At 34.1% G+C, this 16,871-nt stretch overlaps 2 protein-coding genes across 5 annotated transcripts; one reads left to right on the top strand and one right to left on the bottom strand.

The window, feature by feature from the left end:
* Window positions 1-4,296: 4,296 nt before the first annotated feature.
* Window positions 4,297-6,801, bottom strand: LOC121749801 (vesicle transport protein GOT1-like). Of its 4 annotated transcripts, none has more exons than XM_042144437.1 (8): window positions 6,711-6,801; window positions 6,607-6,621; window positions 6,323-6,424; window positions 5,920-6,011; window positions 5,747-5,827; window positions 5,547-5,644; window positions 5,365-5,446; window positions 4,297-4,505 (listed from the first exon to the last, which is right to left on the bottom strand). In XM_042144437.1, exons 3-8 carry the CDS (start codon window positions 6,351-6,353, stop codon window positions 4,467-4,469), a joined length of 423 nt encoding a protein of 140 aa, XP_042000371.1. In that variant the 5' UTR covers window positions 6,354-6,424; window positions 6,607-6,621; window positions 6,711-6,801; the 3' UTR covers window positions 4,297-4,466. The 4 variants fall into 4 exon arrangements, with proteins under 4 accessions (XP_042000371.1, XP_042000374.1, XP_042000372.1 ...); XM_042144440.1 differs by having other exon boundaries at window positions 6,323-6,416; window positions 6,711-6,771; XM_042144438.1 differs by lacking the exon at window positions 6,607-6,621 and having other exon boundaries at window positions 6,711-6,798.
* A 6,382-nt stretch (window positions 6,802-13,183) lies between these two features.
* Window positions 13,184-16,279, top strand: LOC121748988 (IQ domain-containing protein IQM2-like). The gene is made up of 8 exons (XM_042143588.1): window positions 13,184-13,347; window positions 13,789-14,337; window positions 14,421-14,486; window positions 14,576-14,664; window positions 14,737-14,827; window positions 14,912-15,151; window positions 15,238-15,339; window positions 15,439-16,279. The coding sequence occupies exons 2-8, from the start codon at window positions 13,831-13,833 to the stop codon at window positions 16,072-16,074; spliced, it is 1,731 nt and encodes a 576-aa protein (XP_041999522.1). The 5' UTR covers window positions 13,184-13,347; window positions 13,789-13,830; the 3' UTR covers window positions 16,075-16,279.
* The last annotated feature ends 592 nt before the right edge of the window (window positions 16,280-16,871 follow it).

Here is a 16,871-nt window from a genome sequence, read left to right as displayed (position 1 = left end):
TTGATTAATGGATATTTATATGTTTAACACGGGAAATGATTTAATTAAATAGGAAGTCCCGGAATATTCATAATTTCGGTTTGGAGGGACAATCAATATTATACTCCATAGTTTGCTGATCTGGCCCAAAATAATTAACTTAATATAAAAGCCATAAGATGAGGAGGCATATTAATTATTTACTCATTTTTTCGTTATCTCTGCAATCACGGGATGAGATCTCCTAGTACAAAAGCATAGCATTCGGTGCTGTGCATGAAACGCACATAATACTAAATGAAACGCAACCCATGTTTCTTTATGATAAAATATTAAACAAATAGGAGCATAAATCATCTAAAGATATGCACAAACTATACGGAGTACGTATATTTTCAAGAAAGGAAGTAGCGCAAGTTTTCTATGTGTCTTTATTTTGTTTAATAAGTTTACTTTTACCATTGGATAATATTTTATTTAAAAATTTATAGTCATACTTTATAAATTAGTTATATTCATAAATCAAACGAACAAAATATAGATTCATAAAAAGTATATTCATAAATATACGTAACATATTTTGTTAGATTCATAAATTTAAAACGTATTTTGTGAATCTAACTGAATTTAAAAAATAGTGCGTTATGTTTTATTTAATATTTTTATTTTAATATCTTATCATATGAAATTATGTTTTTTTTTAAAAAGATACTACTAGAATATAAACAAAAACATAAAACATACATATAATATACTCCCTCCGTCCCAAAAGATTACGCACTTTGGATTCGACATGAGTTTTAATGCAAAATTGGTAAAGTAAAAGAGAGAGAGAAAAAAAGTAATTAAATATTTTAAATAGATAATGAGTCTCACCTCATTACAGATGAAAGAGTTTCCAAAATTAGAAAGTGCATATTCTTGTGGGACGAACTAAAAAGGAAAGAGTGCATATTCTTATGAAACGGATGGAGTAATAATTAGAATTGGTAGGTTTTAAAGTTTTAATTTTGAATCTAACTAAATGTTAAAGTAGTAGTAGTATAAATTTATAAATGAAAATAGTATCGAATGAAAAATCAATTTATTAAAAAAATAAAGACACATAGAAAACTTGCGCTGCTTCCTTTCTTGAAAATATACGTACTCTATATAATTTGTGCATTTCTTTAGATGATTTATATTCCTATTTGTTTAATATTTTATCATAAAGAAACATGGGTTGCGTTTCATTTAGTATTATGTGCGTTTCATGCACAACACCAAATGTTGTGTTTTTGTACACAGTGGGGATCTCATTCTATGCAATCAATGGGAGATCCTATAGATTTTTGTCTTCAATTCTTCTACAGCTTTTGAGGATTTGACGAACTTTGCTCACACAAGGTCAAATTCGAGTTAAATGGAACAAATTAGAAGATTCGTGGTTGAGATCTATTGAAGAAGATGATAGAATTCAACTCTTGAATTCTTACGGTACGTTGTATTTAATTGCACATATATTCAGTATGATCTGTAATTATATTCTTATGAACATGTTTACTTGTTTACGAAAAATACATGTTTAGATGTAAATCTTTCAATCAAACTAAATAGATCCGCTGCGAAAACCAACACAATGCCCATTAACAAAAGTCAAGGCTAATCGCTTGCTCATGTTAGATTATTTTTGAAAATTAAAACTTGTCATCAGTCATAGACAACCCTATGTTGTTGTATCAAGAGTCACAAGTCGTGAAAGTTTTAAGAGTTGTTTGTAAAGAAGATATTGATAATTGTGATTCCACTGTTAATATTGTTTATTAAGAAGTTTTTGAAAACCTATGATTTAATGGTTCATTGTCATTATTCTAAGTTAAGTTTGTATATATGTATATTTTTATGTTTTTGGTGATCATAATTTATGAACTACCATTATTTATTGAAAATATAACTTTTCTAAGTATATATATTGTGCATTTAGCATACACATGGATAAAGTATGATTGTTATGTTTTTATTTGAAATTTGAAAAATAGTATAATCAGCATTTGTTTTTTTTTTTTGAAACATTTTTATACTCCCTCCGTTCCTGAAAGTTTGTCCAATTTTTTCATTTCTGTTTGTCCCATAAAATTTGTCTCATTTCACTTTTTATCATTTTTTGTAGTGGACCCTATATTCCACTAACTCGTTCCTACTCACATTTTATTATAAATTTAATATATAAAAGTAGGACCCACATTCCACTAACTTTTTCAACTCACTTTTCATTACATTTCTTAATACACGTGCCGGATCAAAGTGAGACAATATTTAGAGGACGGAGGGAGTACTTGTTGTGATTTTTAGGGTGCAATTTAAGTATACGAAACAAGTAATAACTCCCTAAAAATACTACCTCTGCAAGTATATAGACATGCAATTTAGTATACAAGGTGCCGAATCCACGTGGAGGAGATTAATTGCTAAAACTAGTAAAAACCTACTAAAAAGCAATAAAGTAGTTTAATTTTGGATTTTTGATAAAGAGCCGAGCGAGGGCCAAAATTGTTTAATATTACTCCACTTATACTAATATAAAGAATGGATACTCCAATTTTCTAGCAAAGCATAACAGATTCGACTAAGTATTAAATATTACTCCACATATAAAAAATAAAAAACCATTTACTAATTGATGCCTCAATACGGCGTCGGACCAAATTAAAGGTGCACGGCAACCCCAACCCCGTCCCTAATTCACGCCCCAAGTCCCCTCCACGCCATCATTCTTCTAAATTTGAGTCTCAGGCCACAACTCCTCTAACCCTGCGAGCCCCATCCCGGGCCACAACTATTAAATTGCACCATTCACAACTTCAACCAATTTCACTTGTAAAAATTGAAAACGTTGAACAATTATAACACGAGAAATTCATTTTTAATTCAAAAATAATAAATTATAAACTAAAACATTTTTTAAAATTTTTAGCATTTATTTTACCTGATCCTTATCAGTTTTTTGTAATTAGTCCCTATGATATTAGGGAGGATAGTGGACTAGCTTTTGCCTATTTAGTTGCAGCTATCAAGTATGGTTATTTAATTGATCATGTCTATTACTCTTGTCTTCTTGATAGTGGGCGAGGCCACTACATTGTTTCACAAGTTGCTTATTGAAAAAGATTGACATAGCTTTCTATAACTCAATGGTATGCAGCTTAGTTAAAGCTGGCTATTTGTTGGATGCGTGTCAAATTGTGCATAGGATGGAGTTGGGTTCTTATTCTATTGCACCGAACACAACTACGTATGTAGGTTTAATGAGGGGATTTATCAGCAACAATGAATTGGATAAGACACTTGCTTTATTCAATTTGTTGGGTGCAAAAGGCTTTTCTCCTGATGTGTTTAGGGCTTTTCCCCTGATGTGTCAGCCTGATAGAGGGTTTCCTTGGTTCTGATAGGTTAGAAATTGTATTGTTGTTTGGAAGAGAGTTTTTTTGAACCTTTTAATTAGATTTATTACTTGTTTTGTATTATTTAAAATTTTTTATTGGGGTCACGATGACTTATATAATAGGAGTATTAAATTTTTTTTATATAATTTCAAATTTAATTGCTATTTTCATACAATAACCATTTGTCGTATTTTGTTTATAAAGTTTTTACATGATACTACTTGTTTTTAGATTATCATATTATTATTATTAACTATTTCTAATATACTATAGTAGTATTAGCTTTGTTGAACTCAATGAATTTGAGATTATGTTGTTTATGAAAAACTTGTTGCAATTTTTGTATATTTTGCTTTTAGGTTTACTTCCATCTATTCTTGTTCTTTTTAGAAAGAATTACTACATGAAACTTGTTCGTTGAGATTCTTTAGATAATTTTATTTTTATTTGGGCATAGATATCGTACTGAATTTAATACTGCTAATAATAATAATCCTAACATTACGACCTCATGATTGGAAGGGGACATGAAAGGGATGAAAATAAAAAAGAAACTTAATACTGCGAAAAATTGCACATTAATTATCGTGATTATTTAAGCCAAAGTCCAGATATCCTACAAATTATATCTTGTCTACGAGATAATAATGAAATCTCAAATTAAACACCCTTCAACAGCCGATACAATAATGCAAATAATCTAATGTGGTATAGATTATCTAGTGATTTACAGTCTCATGACTCACCATATTTTTAGCAACAATAGTGTAATATTGCAAACAAAATACCAACTCAGTCAATCAATGGAAATATAGTTTTGTGTGGAAACTGTTTTTCGTTCTTATAACCATGTCTCAGATTAGGGAAGAGGACTAGAAGAAAAGAATCAATGAAATTGGTACACCAAATGATTGAAGCTTTCATTTCCCAGTGAGGTAAAGACAACCATGCATAACTCAAGCCCACACTGTATCGGTTTTATCCTGACATGCTTGTCACAAAGTGTTTTTACAAAACTTACAAGGCAGCCCATAGGTAAGTAGTGACCTTTCTTGCGAAAATGATTCAGACGGGTACTCTCTTTCCACGGTAACGGTCAAAAAACTGCATTGGGAAAGAGTTGGCTCGTGAGACTTTATATGCTGTGAACAGGATGCGTACCAAAATAACCATTCCACACCAAGACAGCCGAGTGCAGAGTATGTTGTAAAAAATGGTGGTTATCATGAGATGCCAACGAAAAGAAGAGGTTAATATTTCATCCACAAGCACAACTTCCTTATTTTACGTATATTATGGCAAAAACTTATTGAAACCCATTAATATGATATTTTAGAGTATGAATTTCCATTGAAGTCAAGCTCAGATGACAAAATAAATCGTTCATGCAGGACCTGTCTCCTTTTGACACCAATTACTGAATGCAACTAATTGTGAAACATGAAAATTGTGATCCGATTGTTAAAGGTCAGTAAATGATGATAATTGCAAGTTATGTTTATCCTTATAAACAGAGCAAGAGCAAAGTCTATAACAGGATATGAAGTAATAGAAGCACAGTAGCAGCAGTGGAATAATGGCTACCACTCTATAGTCAATTTTGGAATATGTCAAGGCTCTTTAAAGAAGGGATATGTGCAATATGATTTCGACAATCTAAAAACAGCCTTCAGTACTATGTAAATTTAAACAGATCATGAAATGAACTCCACTTATCTTACAAACTAACTTAACTATTAGAACCGCTGGAACATTGGAACTAAAGCAAAATACAGACAGGTATCTGTAAAGGCATCCAAAAATCTTAGAATATCTTTGCAATTAAAACAGAATTAACTCCTTAAATTAAACCTGGACATCATGAACCAGGACTTTATGCTACAAATCATTATGGAAGGATCAAAACTCCACAAAATATGGCACACTAACTCATACGTAAGCAAAGATGCCAAAACAACATTACCGATCTCACAAAAGGTTGTTGGAATAGCCATCCAATAATAGGCATCTTCTGCAGAAATACAGCTAGAGTCGGCCAGAAGCCACTGCAGCAAATAAAACTTAATAAACATCTAGCACTAGGGTGGAAAATAAACAATACTAGTTTATAAGTAAAAGATTCATAAAGTATAAACAGCATTATACCTGAAGAGCACAACAAATCCATAAGCCTCGACTATCATGCCTATGATAGGCCATCCAATGATAACCAAGAAGAAGCCAACACCAAAAGAAATTGTTCCCTGCAATCAACATGAGAAAGTTAAAATGAAGATACAGCAAGGGGACTGCTAGAGCCTTCACCGTGGCCCCAACCTGCCGGGGATCATAACAAGAAAATATACCTTGAAATTAGAACGCTTCATAAAGAATTGGGCTGAAGACTTGAGCCCAATGGTTAATGTCACGCCTGCGAAGAAAAGGATCTGTTTCAGAAGAAAAAATAGCATTAGGAAGATTATGGGTTAAAATACACAATTATAAGCTGGATGATAACCTGCCACAAGATCATACTTACATTTCCCATTGCAATCAGACCCTTATCAAAGAAGAAAATGATCCCGAGAAATGAAAAGAACACTCCAAAACCTGTCAAACCGAGTCCGATTTCTGTTTGATTGAACCAAAATAAGATCAGACATGCTCAACCGGTTAGAAATTTCTTTAACAAATGATGCTCTAAAAGCCAAACATCAGTTCCTATAGCATAGTTGAATAATGAGGAACACCAGAGAATCATTCGAGCTGATAATTTGTCACGAGAGAATTCAAAAATGAGAAGGATCGCACATTTATATATTCAGCTGAATTTATAAACGCGTGTACCCATGCCAATTTGATTCCACCCACTCCACAATCAGAACCAAAACAGTGTAAATTTAACAGGAAAGTAGACGAGCGCCAACGTGTATTAAACTTACTTTTACGATCGTTCATCTCGAAGGACATCATCTTCACCAATTCCGATTCAATCAAATATAAGCTGGATTTTTCAACAAAATCTCAACCGAAAACCTACACCGCTGCGAATTGGTGAAAATCAAACAATTACGACCTAATAATCACACCAAAACACATTATAAAATATAAATAAATCACATATCCGAGAACTTCTGCTGGAATTTGAGATTTATTCTTCAAACAAACTAATTCAAAAATAAATAAAAACAAAAAATCAGTAACCGCCATAGATCCACTTAACCACCTCGATTCCGATCCCCTGATAAAATATTAATATTAACACACGCAATAGAATCATACAGAGTTATATATATACATGCGTAGTAGCAAAATGTGGATAAAATTAACCTGTAACGAGCTAAGTGTGCGACTTCGAAGAGAAGCAAACCAATGTGATTCGCGCGATGACGAAAATGGAATTGGAATGAAATGAAACTACTATGACCTCGGCGGGTTGACTCAGTGCATGATATTTATCGATTGATTGGGCTTTGGCCCATCTTTATTTGGGCTTTCTTTGTTGGTCTTTTCCTTGTTGGCCTTTTCATTGATTTTTACCCTTTGGGCTATAGGGAGTAGTATATTATATAGCTGAGAATAAAATAGAAAATAGTTTAGTACTAGTATATTTTTTATCCACTAAATAAAGGATTATTGAACTGCCCAAAAATATATATTTGTGAGATTTCAAATATTTTGTTAAACATTACTCCCTATCTCTAAGTAGGAGTAATTTCAATTTTGTTGTTTGGGACGTCCACAATAATTAGTTTATGTTTATTTGTATATAATATTTATAACATGGAGTGTAAAATTATTTAAGCTTTTTCATTACACTACATTTATGAATTATCATACTAACACAACTCATAAGGTCGGATTTTTGTGACATTTTTTCTTACAAGTACATTCAACCAATGTTGTGAAAATTCAACTACTATATCTACCTTGTGACTACATTCTTGTTAAATCCCAAACTTAATTAACTTTTCTGACGTGTTATTGACTTTTTGGCGCTGTCGGTCAAGGGAAAACTCACCTACCTCTAAATGAAACTATTAGTAATTCGTTTTGGATAAATTAAACAATATCTAAGAAAATGTTTTGTAAAAAGTCAAAAGCACGTCTGAAGAAGCACAAGTAAACACATTTCTAGCTGGAAAATATTTATGGGAACTTGTTTTTTGTGCCCTATGGAACGAGGGTGGTTATGGTGTGACCTCTATCATCTTATAATGTTGTGAATTATTTTATTATAATGTCAAAAAAAATCTCGCGATAAAAAATTGGGAATAAATTGAGTCAAGATTAATGAAACCATTTTAAAAAATTAGTAAAACCACTAGGAGTAGTAAATAGGTGAATTATGTATGATGACTAAAACTGAGACAGGAATCTCAAAGGAATGGGCGGCTTACTGGAGTTGTACCTCAGAGTACAGTCCGTCGGTGCATTAATGCGAAAATAGATTTGCGTTTTCTAAAGCGTGACGACACGTGGATAATTATTACTGGCCGGATAGATCTGTACGGCGCGTCGTACGCTTTGGAGAGTTGTGCGTGACAGTGTGTTCATACAAATCTATACATATCTGCATTAAATAAAATTTATACTCCTCTATAAGGGTATCCACAGTGGTGATAGCACAGCAATAGCCCAGCCATAGCCCAGCCACAAACTTCTCCTGCCACATCATCAATACTAAAAATCCTCCTACCACATCAGAAATAGCCCAGCCATAGCCTAGCCATATCATAAATAGCTCAGTCACATCAATAGCCACATCACTAATAACACAATATACAGAATTTAATTTACGAGACATATACGGGAAACATTAATAATACTATTTTAATTGTAAAAAAAGTACAATAAATTAAAAAAGTACAATAAATTTAAAAAAGTACTACAATTTTTAAAAAGTACATTAATAATAAAAATTACATTAAAAAAAAAGTACATTACTTAAAAAAAATCACTCGGTGGCTCCCTCGTTAATACAAGTGGTGCGAATGAAAATGAAGTGCAAATCGCGTATATATAGTGTCTCGAAAATTTAAAAAAAAAACAAAAAAACCGCTGGGCGATGCGCTGGGCGATCCCGACGCTGCAATGGCGCCGAGCGGAATGCCCAGCGCCCGTCGACCGCCTAGCGCTAGGCGATTTTTAATTCCGAAAAACCGCTCGGCGGTTTTCGGAAGCTGCAATGGTTCGCCTAGCGACCGCCTAGCGCCGGCGCTCGGCTAGGCGGTGCGCTAGGCGCCATTGTGGATAGCCTAAATATGTTAATTTGAAACCAAGGATTCACATTTCAAGCTACATGTGATTGCTGTGGATTTCAATTATTTACTTGTGATTTGTGGGTTTCAAACTTTCTGGATTTCAATTATTTACTTGTGATTTGTGGGTTTCAAACTTTCAATGATAGATTTTGGATGTACCATGCAGTGATGTGATTGCTTTTGGAATTTGGATTCTTGATTTTGGGAATTCTTTCGGATATACTGGAGTATATTTATCACTCAGCGAGCGTTAGTTTATAGTACTATGATAATGTATACTAGTGTTTTTACATTTTTTTTCCAGCTACTTTTACATATAATTATAAAGTAGGAAAATTTTATTCATATAGGAAAAAAATTATGGGCAGTTCCTTATTCCCTCCTTTTTACTCTACTTCGTGATAATATTATCTCTTTCCTAACCTTATAGTAGTATTTTATAAATACGCTGACAATATATCAACGTAATCTCAGTTTAAACTTATAAATTAAACAAGGGTATATCTTATAGAATAATAAATTAATTGTATATATTCTTACTATCTGTTGGAGTGTCATCCATAGTTTAGCAAAATAAAATAAAATATAATTTGGTAAAAATAATACTAATATACTCCTAGTTTAGGGTTTTATAAAGCTGGCAGCCACAAAAAAGTTGTTATACTATCATATTTTAATACACGAGTTTGCTTTTTTAATTTTATCAGTAGGTGATATATGTGTATAACTGTATATAGTTAGTGCCACCGCATAAAACCTTTTAAATTAATTGACAAATATATAAGAGAGACAATATCTTTATGATGTCTCTGTGTTTTGCATAAAATTGAGGGTAATTTTAAAATACAAAATATGCGACACTTTCGATTAAAAAGTATTAACCGACACTTTCGACTTGTATATAAATATTGAGTGTTTTGTTTTTATTACCTCAGCAATCCACTTTATTCACCTTGACAAATGCATGGAAGTTTCACCTGATCTCCGAATATATATATATAGGGTAGTGATCAATATATAACTAATCTCAAGTGTATAACTAGAGAACAAATCTCAGCCACACATTTTAATACTCCAAATTAATCCTATGGCTTAAACAAACTTTCAGATTTTTATGAAAAAAAACTTGTCCAGGGGCATTTTGGGAATTCAATACATCAATGTGAATTCATGAATAACATATAATCACCGTGAATCCAATCTTACGAAAGTCATGCGCCGCGCTAGCTGTCTCTGTGGCGGAGCTGCCGCAGGCTCCGCCCACTCCGACGCCTTCTCAGACGTCTCCGACGGCTGCACCGCCGCCGTCAGTGATCTCGTCGACTTCTTCGGCTCCGGCGCTGTATGCTGCAGCAATTATGCATTATATATTTTCTAAGTGGAGATAACATTTTTTCTTTCCGCTTTCGCTCGGCTTTAGCTCGAAAATGATTTAACTAAAAAAAATTAATTAGTAATTTCTACCGAAATGGATTGGGATTGAAAATTATTCAAGGATTCTAATATCAGTTTTAGGATTTTCTTCCTATGTACTAGTTGAATTAGGTATATGGCTGGTGTAATTCTCCAAAAATAATTATAACTTGATCAGAAATTGGATGCTTAGATGTATGTGTGAGTTGATGAATCCATAACCTTGATAAGAGAAGTGCATGCTAAAAGAGCCGTGGTGTTTCTCAATGGAGAAATTGTCAAATTGAAGTGGATTTTGAATACTTCACTCTTGTTTACAAAACAAATCACTCTTGTTTACAAAACACATCACTCTTACTCAGATTTTACTTCACTCTTGTTCACAAAACACATCACTCTTACTCAGATTTTACTTCACTCTTGTTCACAAAACACATCACTCTTACTCAGATTTTACTTCACTCTTGTTCACAAAACACATCGCTCTTACTCAGATTTTACTTCACTCTTGTTCACAAAACACATCACTCTTACTCAGATTTTACTTCACTCTTGTTCACAAAACACATCACTCTTACTCAGATTTTACTTCACTCTTGTTTACAAAACACATCACTCTTACTCAGATTTTACTTCACTCTTGTTCACAAAACACATCACTCTTACTCAGATTTTACTTCACTCTTGTTTACAAAACACATCACTCTTACTCAGATTTTACTTCACTCTTATTCACAAAACACATCACTCTTACTCAGATTTTACTTCACTCTTGTTCACAAAACACATCACTCGTAGCATGACTTTACTTCACTCTTGTTCACAAAACACATCACTCTTACTCAGATTTTACTTCACTCTTGTTCACAAAACACATCACTCTTACTCAGATTTTACTTCACTCTTGTTTACAAAACACATCACTCTTACTCAGATTTTACTTCACTCTTATTCACAAAACACATCACTCTTACTCAGATTTTACTTCACTCTTGTTCACAAAACACATCACTCGTAGCATGACTTTACTTCACTCTTGTTTACAAAACACATCACTCTTATTGTGATTTTACTTCACTCTTGTTTACAAAACACATCACTCTTATAGTATAAACAACAACAACAAAATAAGTAATGAAATCAATATAATAATAACATCAAAATTGGTAAGAACTTACGGGCAATATGATTTGGAGAAAATGGCAATTTTATACTACTTATCCTAATTAACATCAAATGCACAGTATGAATATCTAATAGTGTGATACACACTGTTAGAAGTCACACATAAAAATGTCGAATGAATATTACAAACCGAAAAAGAATTTCAAAAACCCCAAACACAGCAATTCAACTGATCCAAACCCCCAAACACCGCAAATCAATATATATTACATACACACTCCGCCATAGCCTAGAAAGGAAAATAAAAACTCAGGTCCTGAGCGCCGCGCCGACGACGAACGAAGCTACGGCTACGGCGACGGCGACGGCGAGCGACGGAAGCCAGCGCCGGTGCGGGACCTTCCTGCGCGGCTGAGCTACCGATGAGAGCGAAGACGGTTTCGGCAACCACCATTGTCGCCACCAAAACTCTCTTCTGCGACACCGCCAACTGCGACGAGAAGAGGAGAAGAGAGAAGAAGAGAAGAAGACGCGACACGGTTTGAATTCAATTTTCAAAATTGGATTTAATTCGTTGTGCAATGACCAAAATACCCCTGACTTGTTATTATGGAGTAAATTTGTGATTGAGGGAGCTAATATCTCATTAAATTCGAAAATTAATATTAGCCCTTGATTTTTTTGATCTTGTGGCTATGATTTGTTCTCTAGTTATTTGCTTAAGGAGTGTTTGCCATAGATCACTACCCTATATATATATATATACATTAATTTGTATATTCGTACTTAAATATATTGAATCGAATAGTATATAAATAACTTTGTATATTCGTACACAAATATATGCAATCTGCATATATTGAAAGCATGCATTACTTGAGCATGCTATTTTTTGATATACATGTTAACATTATTTGTTTTCTCTACTATATTTCGTTTGATTCAAAATACCTTAAATTTAGTACTAACATGCATTAATTATTGATCTATACAGTATAAAATCAAATTATCAATTTATTCTTATATTCACTCATTTGGTTACTAATAAAATGAACATAAATCGCAAATGATTCTCGTCGTTCACAATAAACATATACAGCAATAATATACTACATTTAATATAGTAGCAATTTATTCACATCACTCACCAATTTCCTCATTTATATTAATTATATTTAAAAAAAATAATACTGTACTACTATTTGGCTGTTACTTCTGTTCCACTCACAATATATTCTAATTATTTATTGTGAAGAGAGTATTTTGTATAGTTATTTGTTTAAACAAGCAATGGTATACCGTATCTCATTGTTGAGCAACTAATTAAGAATATCCACGCCAAATTTAATACTCCATGTCTCCATACAAATATGATAGTAATCACTACTAGACTAAGTCAATGATATTGGTGCCCAAAATTCACTCAAAAAATATTAATTATATTTGTTTGAGATATTCTTGCAAGTTAAGCTACGATATTGTATTTTTTTTTCAAAGACTAGGGGAAAATGAAGAATATTCTACAGTCTACACTAACTTTTAATAGGAGTTGACTCAACCTCGAGCAAGAAGAAAACTCTGATTTCCAATTTACATAGAATTTATAAATGAAAATAATATGATAAGGGTAGAAATACATGATAAAGGTAAATGTATAGTACTAATTTTTTTTTAAAATGAAAAATTCTTACATGAATGAGTTTATGTACTCAATAACTCAAATTAAGTGGAGCAATTTTCAGAGCCACAAATTGTTTGTTGGTAATTGGTAATAACACATGAATATTGAATCATTGGAAAAAATACAACGACTAGGTCAAAATAGAAATAAATTATAAATACCATAAAAAAATACTACTATACTCCATTACATAATTTACATTTACATTTCATATTAATAATAAAACCTTGAAAAAATAAAATATGATAAAAATGAAATTAAGTCTTTCAAAGTCTATGCCACGTGCTCCTCCTCCCTACCCCACTCCACCCCCACCCTCGTACAGCTCTGCTTCGTCTATATATAAACACACACACGAAGATCATAGCTACATCTAGCCTATAACAAATCAGATACAGGAGTATAAAAAAACCAGCTGAATTAGAGACCCTTTTGCTGTTTTTCCATTCATATTTCAAGAACTTTCTGTTTGGCATTGATTCAGGTATAAAGATTTCACCTTTTTCATCTTTGTAATTTTGTTCTTGCATTTACAGTTACTTGAGCTGAATCAATGAGTTGAATTGTTGTTTAATTTTGGATTTTGTCTCTCTCATTTCTGCAAATGGGCTTTGTGTGTTGTGGTTGGATACATCTCTTTCAAATCAAATTTTGTGCGTGTGTGTAGTTAAATGTTGTGTATGATTTTGTGGGTGTTTAGATATTTAAGATATTGGATTATGGTGGAGTCCCATTTTGCGTAAATCTTGGTTTGTATATGCAAATTTGGACATATGATTTTCTTATATTCACCAACTCAACTAGTTATTGAAATGAAGGGATTGTTGGTTGTGTGTGTTATACACAATTTTGTGCTTTGTTATTTTAATATGATTTTGAACTCAAGAAATGGTTATTTTTTTCTGAAATAATTGTTCATCAACAGGTCACAAAGAGCATTCTTCTTCAATCCATCATCCAAAATTGTATGGGGGTATCTTGTTCATGTCCACTTAGTTTCTTCTTTGATTTGGAGAATGGATTTGAATCAGTGCTTACAAATTCTTCCAAACTAGAGAGTGATGAGAGGAACACGCCGGTTCGATCTTCGAGCTTCAATGGGAAGCTCTTGAGAGAAGGATCTCTCAGGTTTCGAGCCAAGAAAACTCAAACCATGAGATTCATTGAGGCTCAAGTCGATGATCAAGAATCGGTTGCCTTATTGTCTAGATCGGGGAACACCACGCCACAGCCAAATTCACCGATCCTGGATCCGAGCAGCCCCAAACACGAGGCTGCTATAAAGTTGCAGAAGGTCTACAAGAGCTTCCGGACAAGGCGAAAGCTTGCTGATTGTGCTGTTTTGATTGAGCAGAGCTGGTGGAAGGTGTTGGATTTTGCAGAGCTCAAGAGGAGCTCCATTTCGTTCTTCGACATTGATAAGCACGAGACAGCAATCTCTCGTTGGTCGAGAGCAAGAACAAGGGCTGCCAAGGTAGATTTTGGTTGCTGCCATCATTTGCTTCTCTGTGAAACTGGTTTTCACCTAAAAGATGTGTTTGTCCTTGTTTGTTTCAGGTTGGAAAAGGCTTGTCACAGAATAGCAAAGCTCAGAAACTCGCGTTGCAGCACTGGCTCGAAGCTGTGAGTATGCTTGTTCTTTGTAATTACTATGGTTCGGTATGCAGTAGCAATGAGGAGAAGATACTTATTTCGATTTTTCTGTTTTCTAGATTGATCCACGACACCGTTATGGACACAATCTACATTTTTATTACTTGAATTGGCTGAATTCTCAAAGCAAAGAGCCCTTCTTCTACTGGTAATAATCTTAAATGTTTGATGACCTTTTTCGTATCGTGATGAAGCTAACGAAATGGCTGCAACCGTGCAGGCTGGATATAGGAGAGGGGAAGGAAGTTAATCTTATGGAGAAGTGCCCTCGTTCTAAGCTTCAACACCAGTGCATCAAGTACCTTGGACCGGTGAGTTCAACATAACTTGAAGCTCGATTTTTATTAAAGAGTTCGTAGAGGATTGCATTTTGACTAGTCATTTGCTGTTGGTAGAGGGAGAGAGAGGCTTACGAAATTGCAGTGGAAGACGGGAAGCTCTTGTACAAGAAAACAGGGGAGCTTCTTGACACCATAGACGAACCAAAGGGTTGCAAGTGGATATTTGTCCTTAGCACGTCCAGGACCTTATACGTCTCGCAAAAAAAGAAAGGCTCGTTTCAGCACTCTAGCTTCTTGGCCGGAGGAGCCACGCTGGCTGCTGGGAGGATCATAGCTGACAAAGGCGTCTTAAAGGTATATCTTCATAATCCTCAATCTGCTAGAATTGCTTATTTCTTTCACATTGATTATTGAACATTTCCATTTTTGGATTTCAACAGGTGGTCTGGCCTCACAGTGGGCATTACCGGCCTACAGCAGAGAATTTTCAAGATTTCGTATCATTTCTCAAGGATAATAATGTGGATCTTGACAAAGTTGAGGTAGAAACAAAACAACCAGCCTTATTCTTTTATCAGTTTGAATATTATTTATGTGATTTGAGAAGTTTTGTGCTTAACTTTTCTCTGCATTGTTTACAGTTCGATTCTGTTGATGACGAGGATAAAGAATCAGTCGGGAAGCACATGAGAAACATCTCCTCCGGAGATGACTTGCCTGAAAGAGAGCAGCTGGATATGAAAGAATACATTGTCGAATACAAGGTTAACTCGTCCGAGCTACATGCGCCACGTAGCTCTAGTAACCTCACTCTCCAGATACCGAGTAAAGAGTTCTTATTAGAAAGGCTAAACATTGAAGTGAAAAAAGCTGAATCCCCAACCAGAAGCTTCATCCTAGCAGAAGAGCCTCTTGCTCCAAAATTAGGCAACGGTGTGGAACAGATCAACATCTCCAAGAAAAAAGAAGAAGACACGAAAGAGGAGACAATCGTGGAGGAATCCATACTCCAACGAATCAACTCACACAAAGGAACGATGTCCTACCAATTGGGGAAGCAACTGTCTTGCAAGTGGAGCACGGGAGCTGGACCTCGGATTGGCTGCTTGAGAGACTATCCACCGGGGCTCCAGACTCGCGCGCTGGAGCAAGTGAATCTATCTCCAAGAAGCAGATGCCGCCTGAGAATCGACTTCCCTTCCCGCGCATCAACGCCATCCGGGAGCAACCTTTCTCGCGCGAGCAGCTGCAGCATTGGATGCAGTTCTTTTCTATAAAGGAACAAGTTTTTTTAGCAACTAGTGAAGCAGGTTCAATTCTTTCATTCAATTCATTCCTACTATTCTACTTAGGAATATTTTCAGTTATTCATTGATAATGTTTCAAACAGGAACATATTTTTTTTAGTTCTTTCCATCCTAAAAAATGAGGTGGACACTGTAAATTTTGTGGAGTTTTGTGTAAATCACAATTCCCTTGAAATTCAATACGAAAAATTTACATTTTATTTATCCCTTTTTCTTTTGTTGTTCATGTTAATGGTTGATGGCGCGTTGAAAAATATGACTTGGTTCATAGCTGTTAAAAGTGTAAATCAAGATTCAAACAAAACATTTTATTTGATGGATTGAGAGAATATTTTGTATAATCCATGCAATAATTCTATAAATGTTGAACAGCTTAAACATCTACACCAAATTACTTATGAAAGTAATTTCTTGAAGAAATCATAATACAGAGTAAAATCGTATGGTAGTAATAATGGTAAATGAAATTCTTTATGTTTATGCTACGCGTTCCTCCATCCCATCCGTACAACTCTGCTTCTCTGATAGAGATCAAGCTAATGATCTCCATTATCTCTTGAGATTATTTTCATTATTGTGGAGATTGTTGAAAGGTTACTTTAAATGTTGAGGATTTGTTTCTTTGTTTATCTATAGGTTGATCCTTATAAATAGCTCCTCTTTAGAAGAGCTAGATATCTCGGAAAATAAAGTGTATTAGGACGGTATCAACCGTAGGCCTCTTCGGAGGATTATCTTGGCCTCTTTGGAGGATTGTTCTTCTTTTA

The sequence above is a fragment of the Salvia splendens genome, chromosome 9, assembly GCF_004379255.2.
Source record: "Salvia splendens isolate huo1 chromosome 9, SspV2, whole genome shotgun sequence".
Classification (NCBI taxonomy): domain Eukaryota; kingdom Viridiplantae; phylum Streptophyta; class Magnoliopsida; order Lamiales; family Lamiaceae; genus Salvia; species Salvia splendens.
This window is presented reverse-complemented; position numbering and strand designations above follow the sequence as displayed.

Coding starts and splice junctions, on each gene's coding strand:
- LOC121749801 (XM_042144437.1), bottom strand. CDS start 6,353: ATGATGTCCTTCGAGATGAACGATCGTAAAA. Junction 5,828..5,919: donor GTCTGATTGCAATGGGAAAT/GTAAGTATGATC, acceptor CTTCTGAAACAG/ATCCTTTTCTTCGCAGGCGT. Junction 5,645..5,746: donor TGAAGCGTTCTAATTTCAAG/GTATATTTTCTT, acceptor TGTTGATTGCAG/GGAACAATTTCTTTTGGTGT.
- LOC121748988 (XM_042143588.1), top strand. CDS start 13,831: ATGGGGGTATCTTGTTCATGTCCACTTAGTTTCTTCTTTGATTTGGAG. Junction 14,665..14,736: donor AAAGAGCCCTTCTTCTACTG/GTAATAATCTTA, acceptor GCAACCGTGCAG/GCTGGATATAGGAGAGGGGA. Junction 15,152..15,237: donor CTGACAAAGGCGTCTTAAAG/GTATATCTTCAT, acceptor GGATTTCAACAG/GTGGTCTGGCCTCACAGTGG.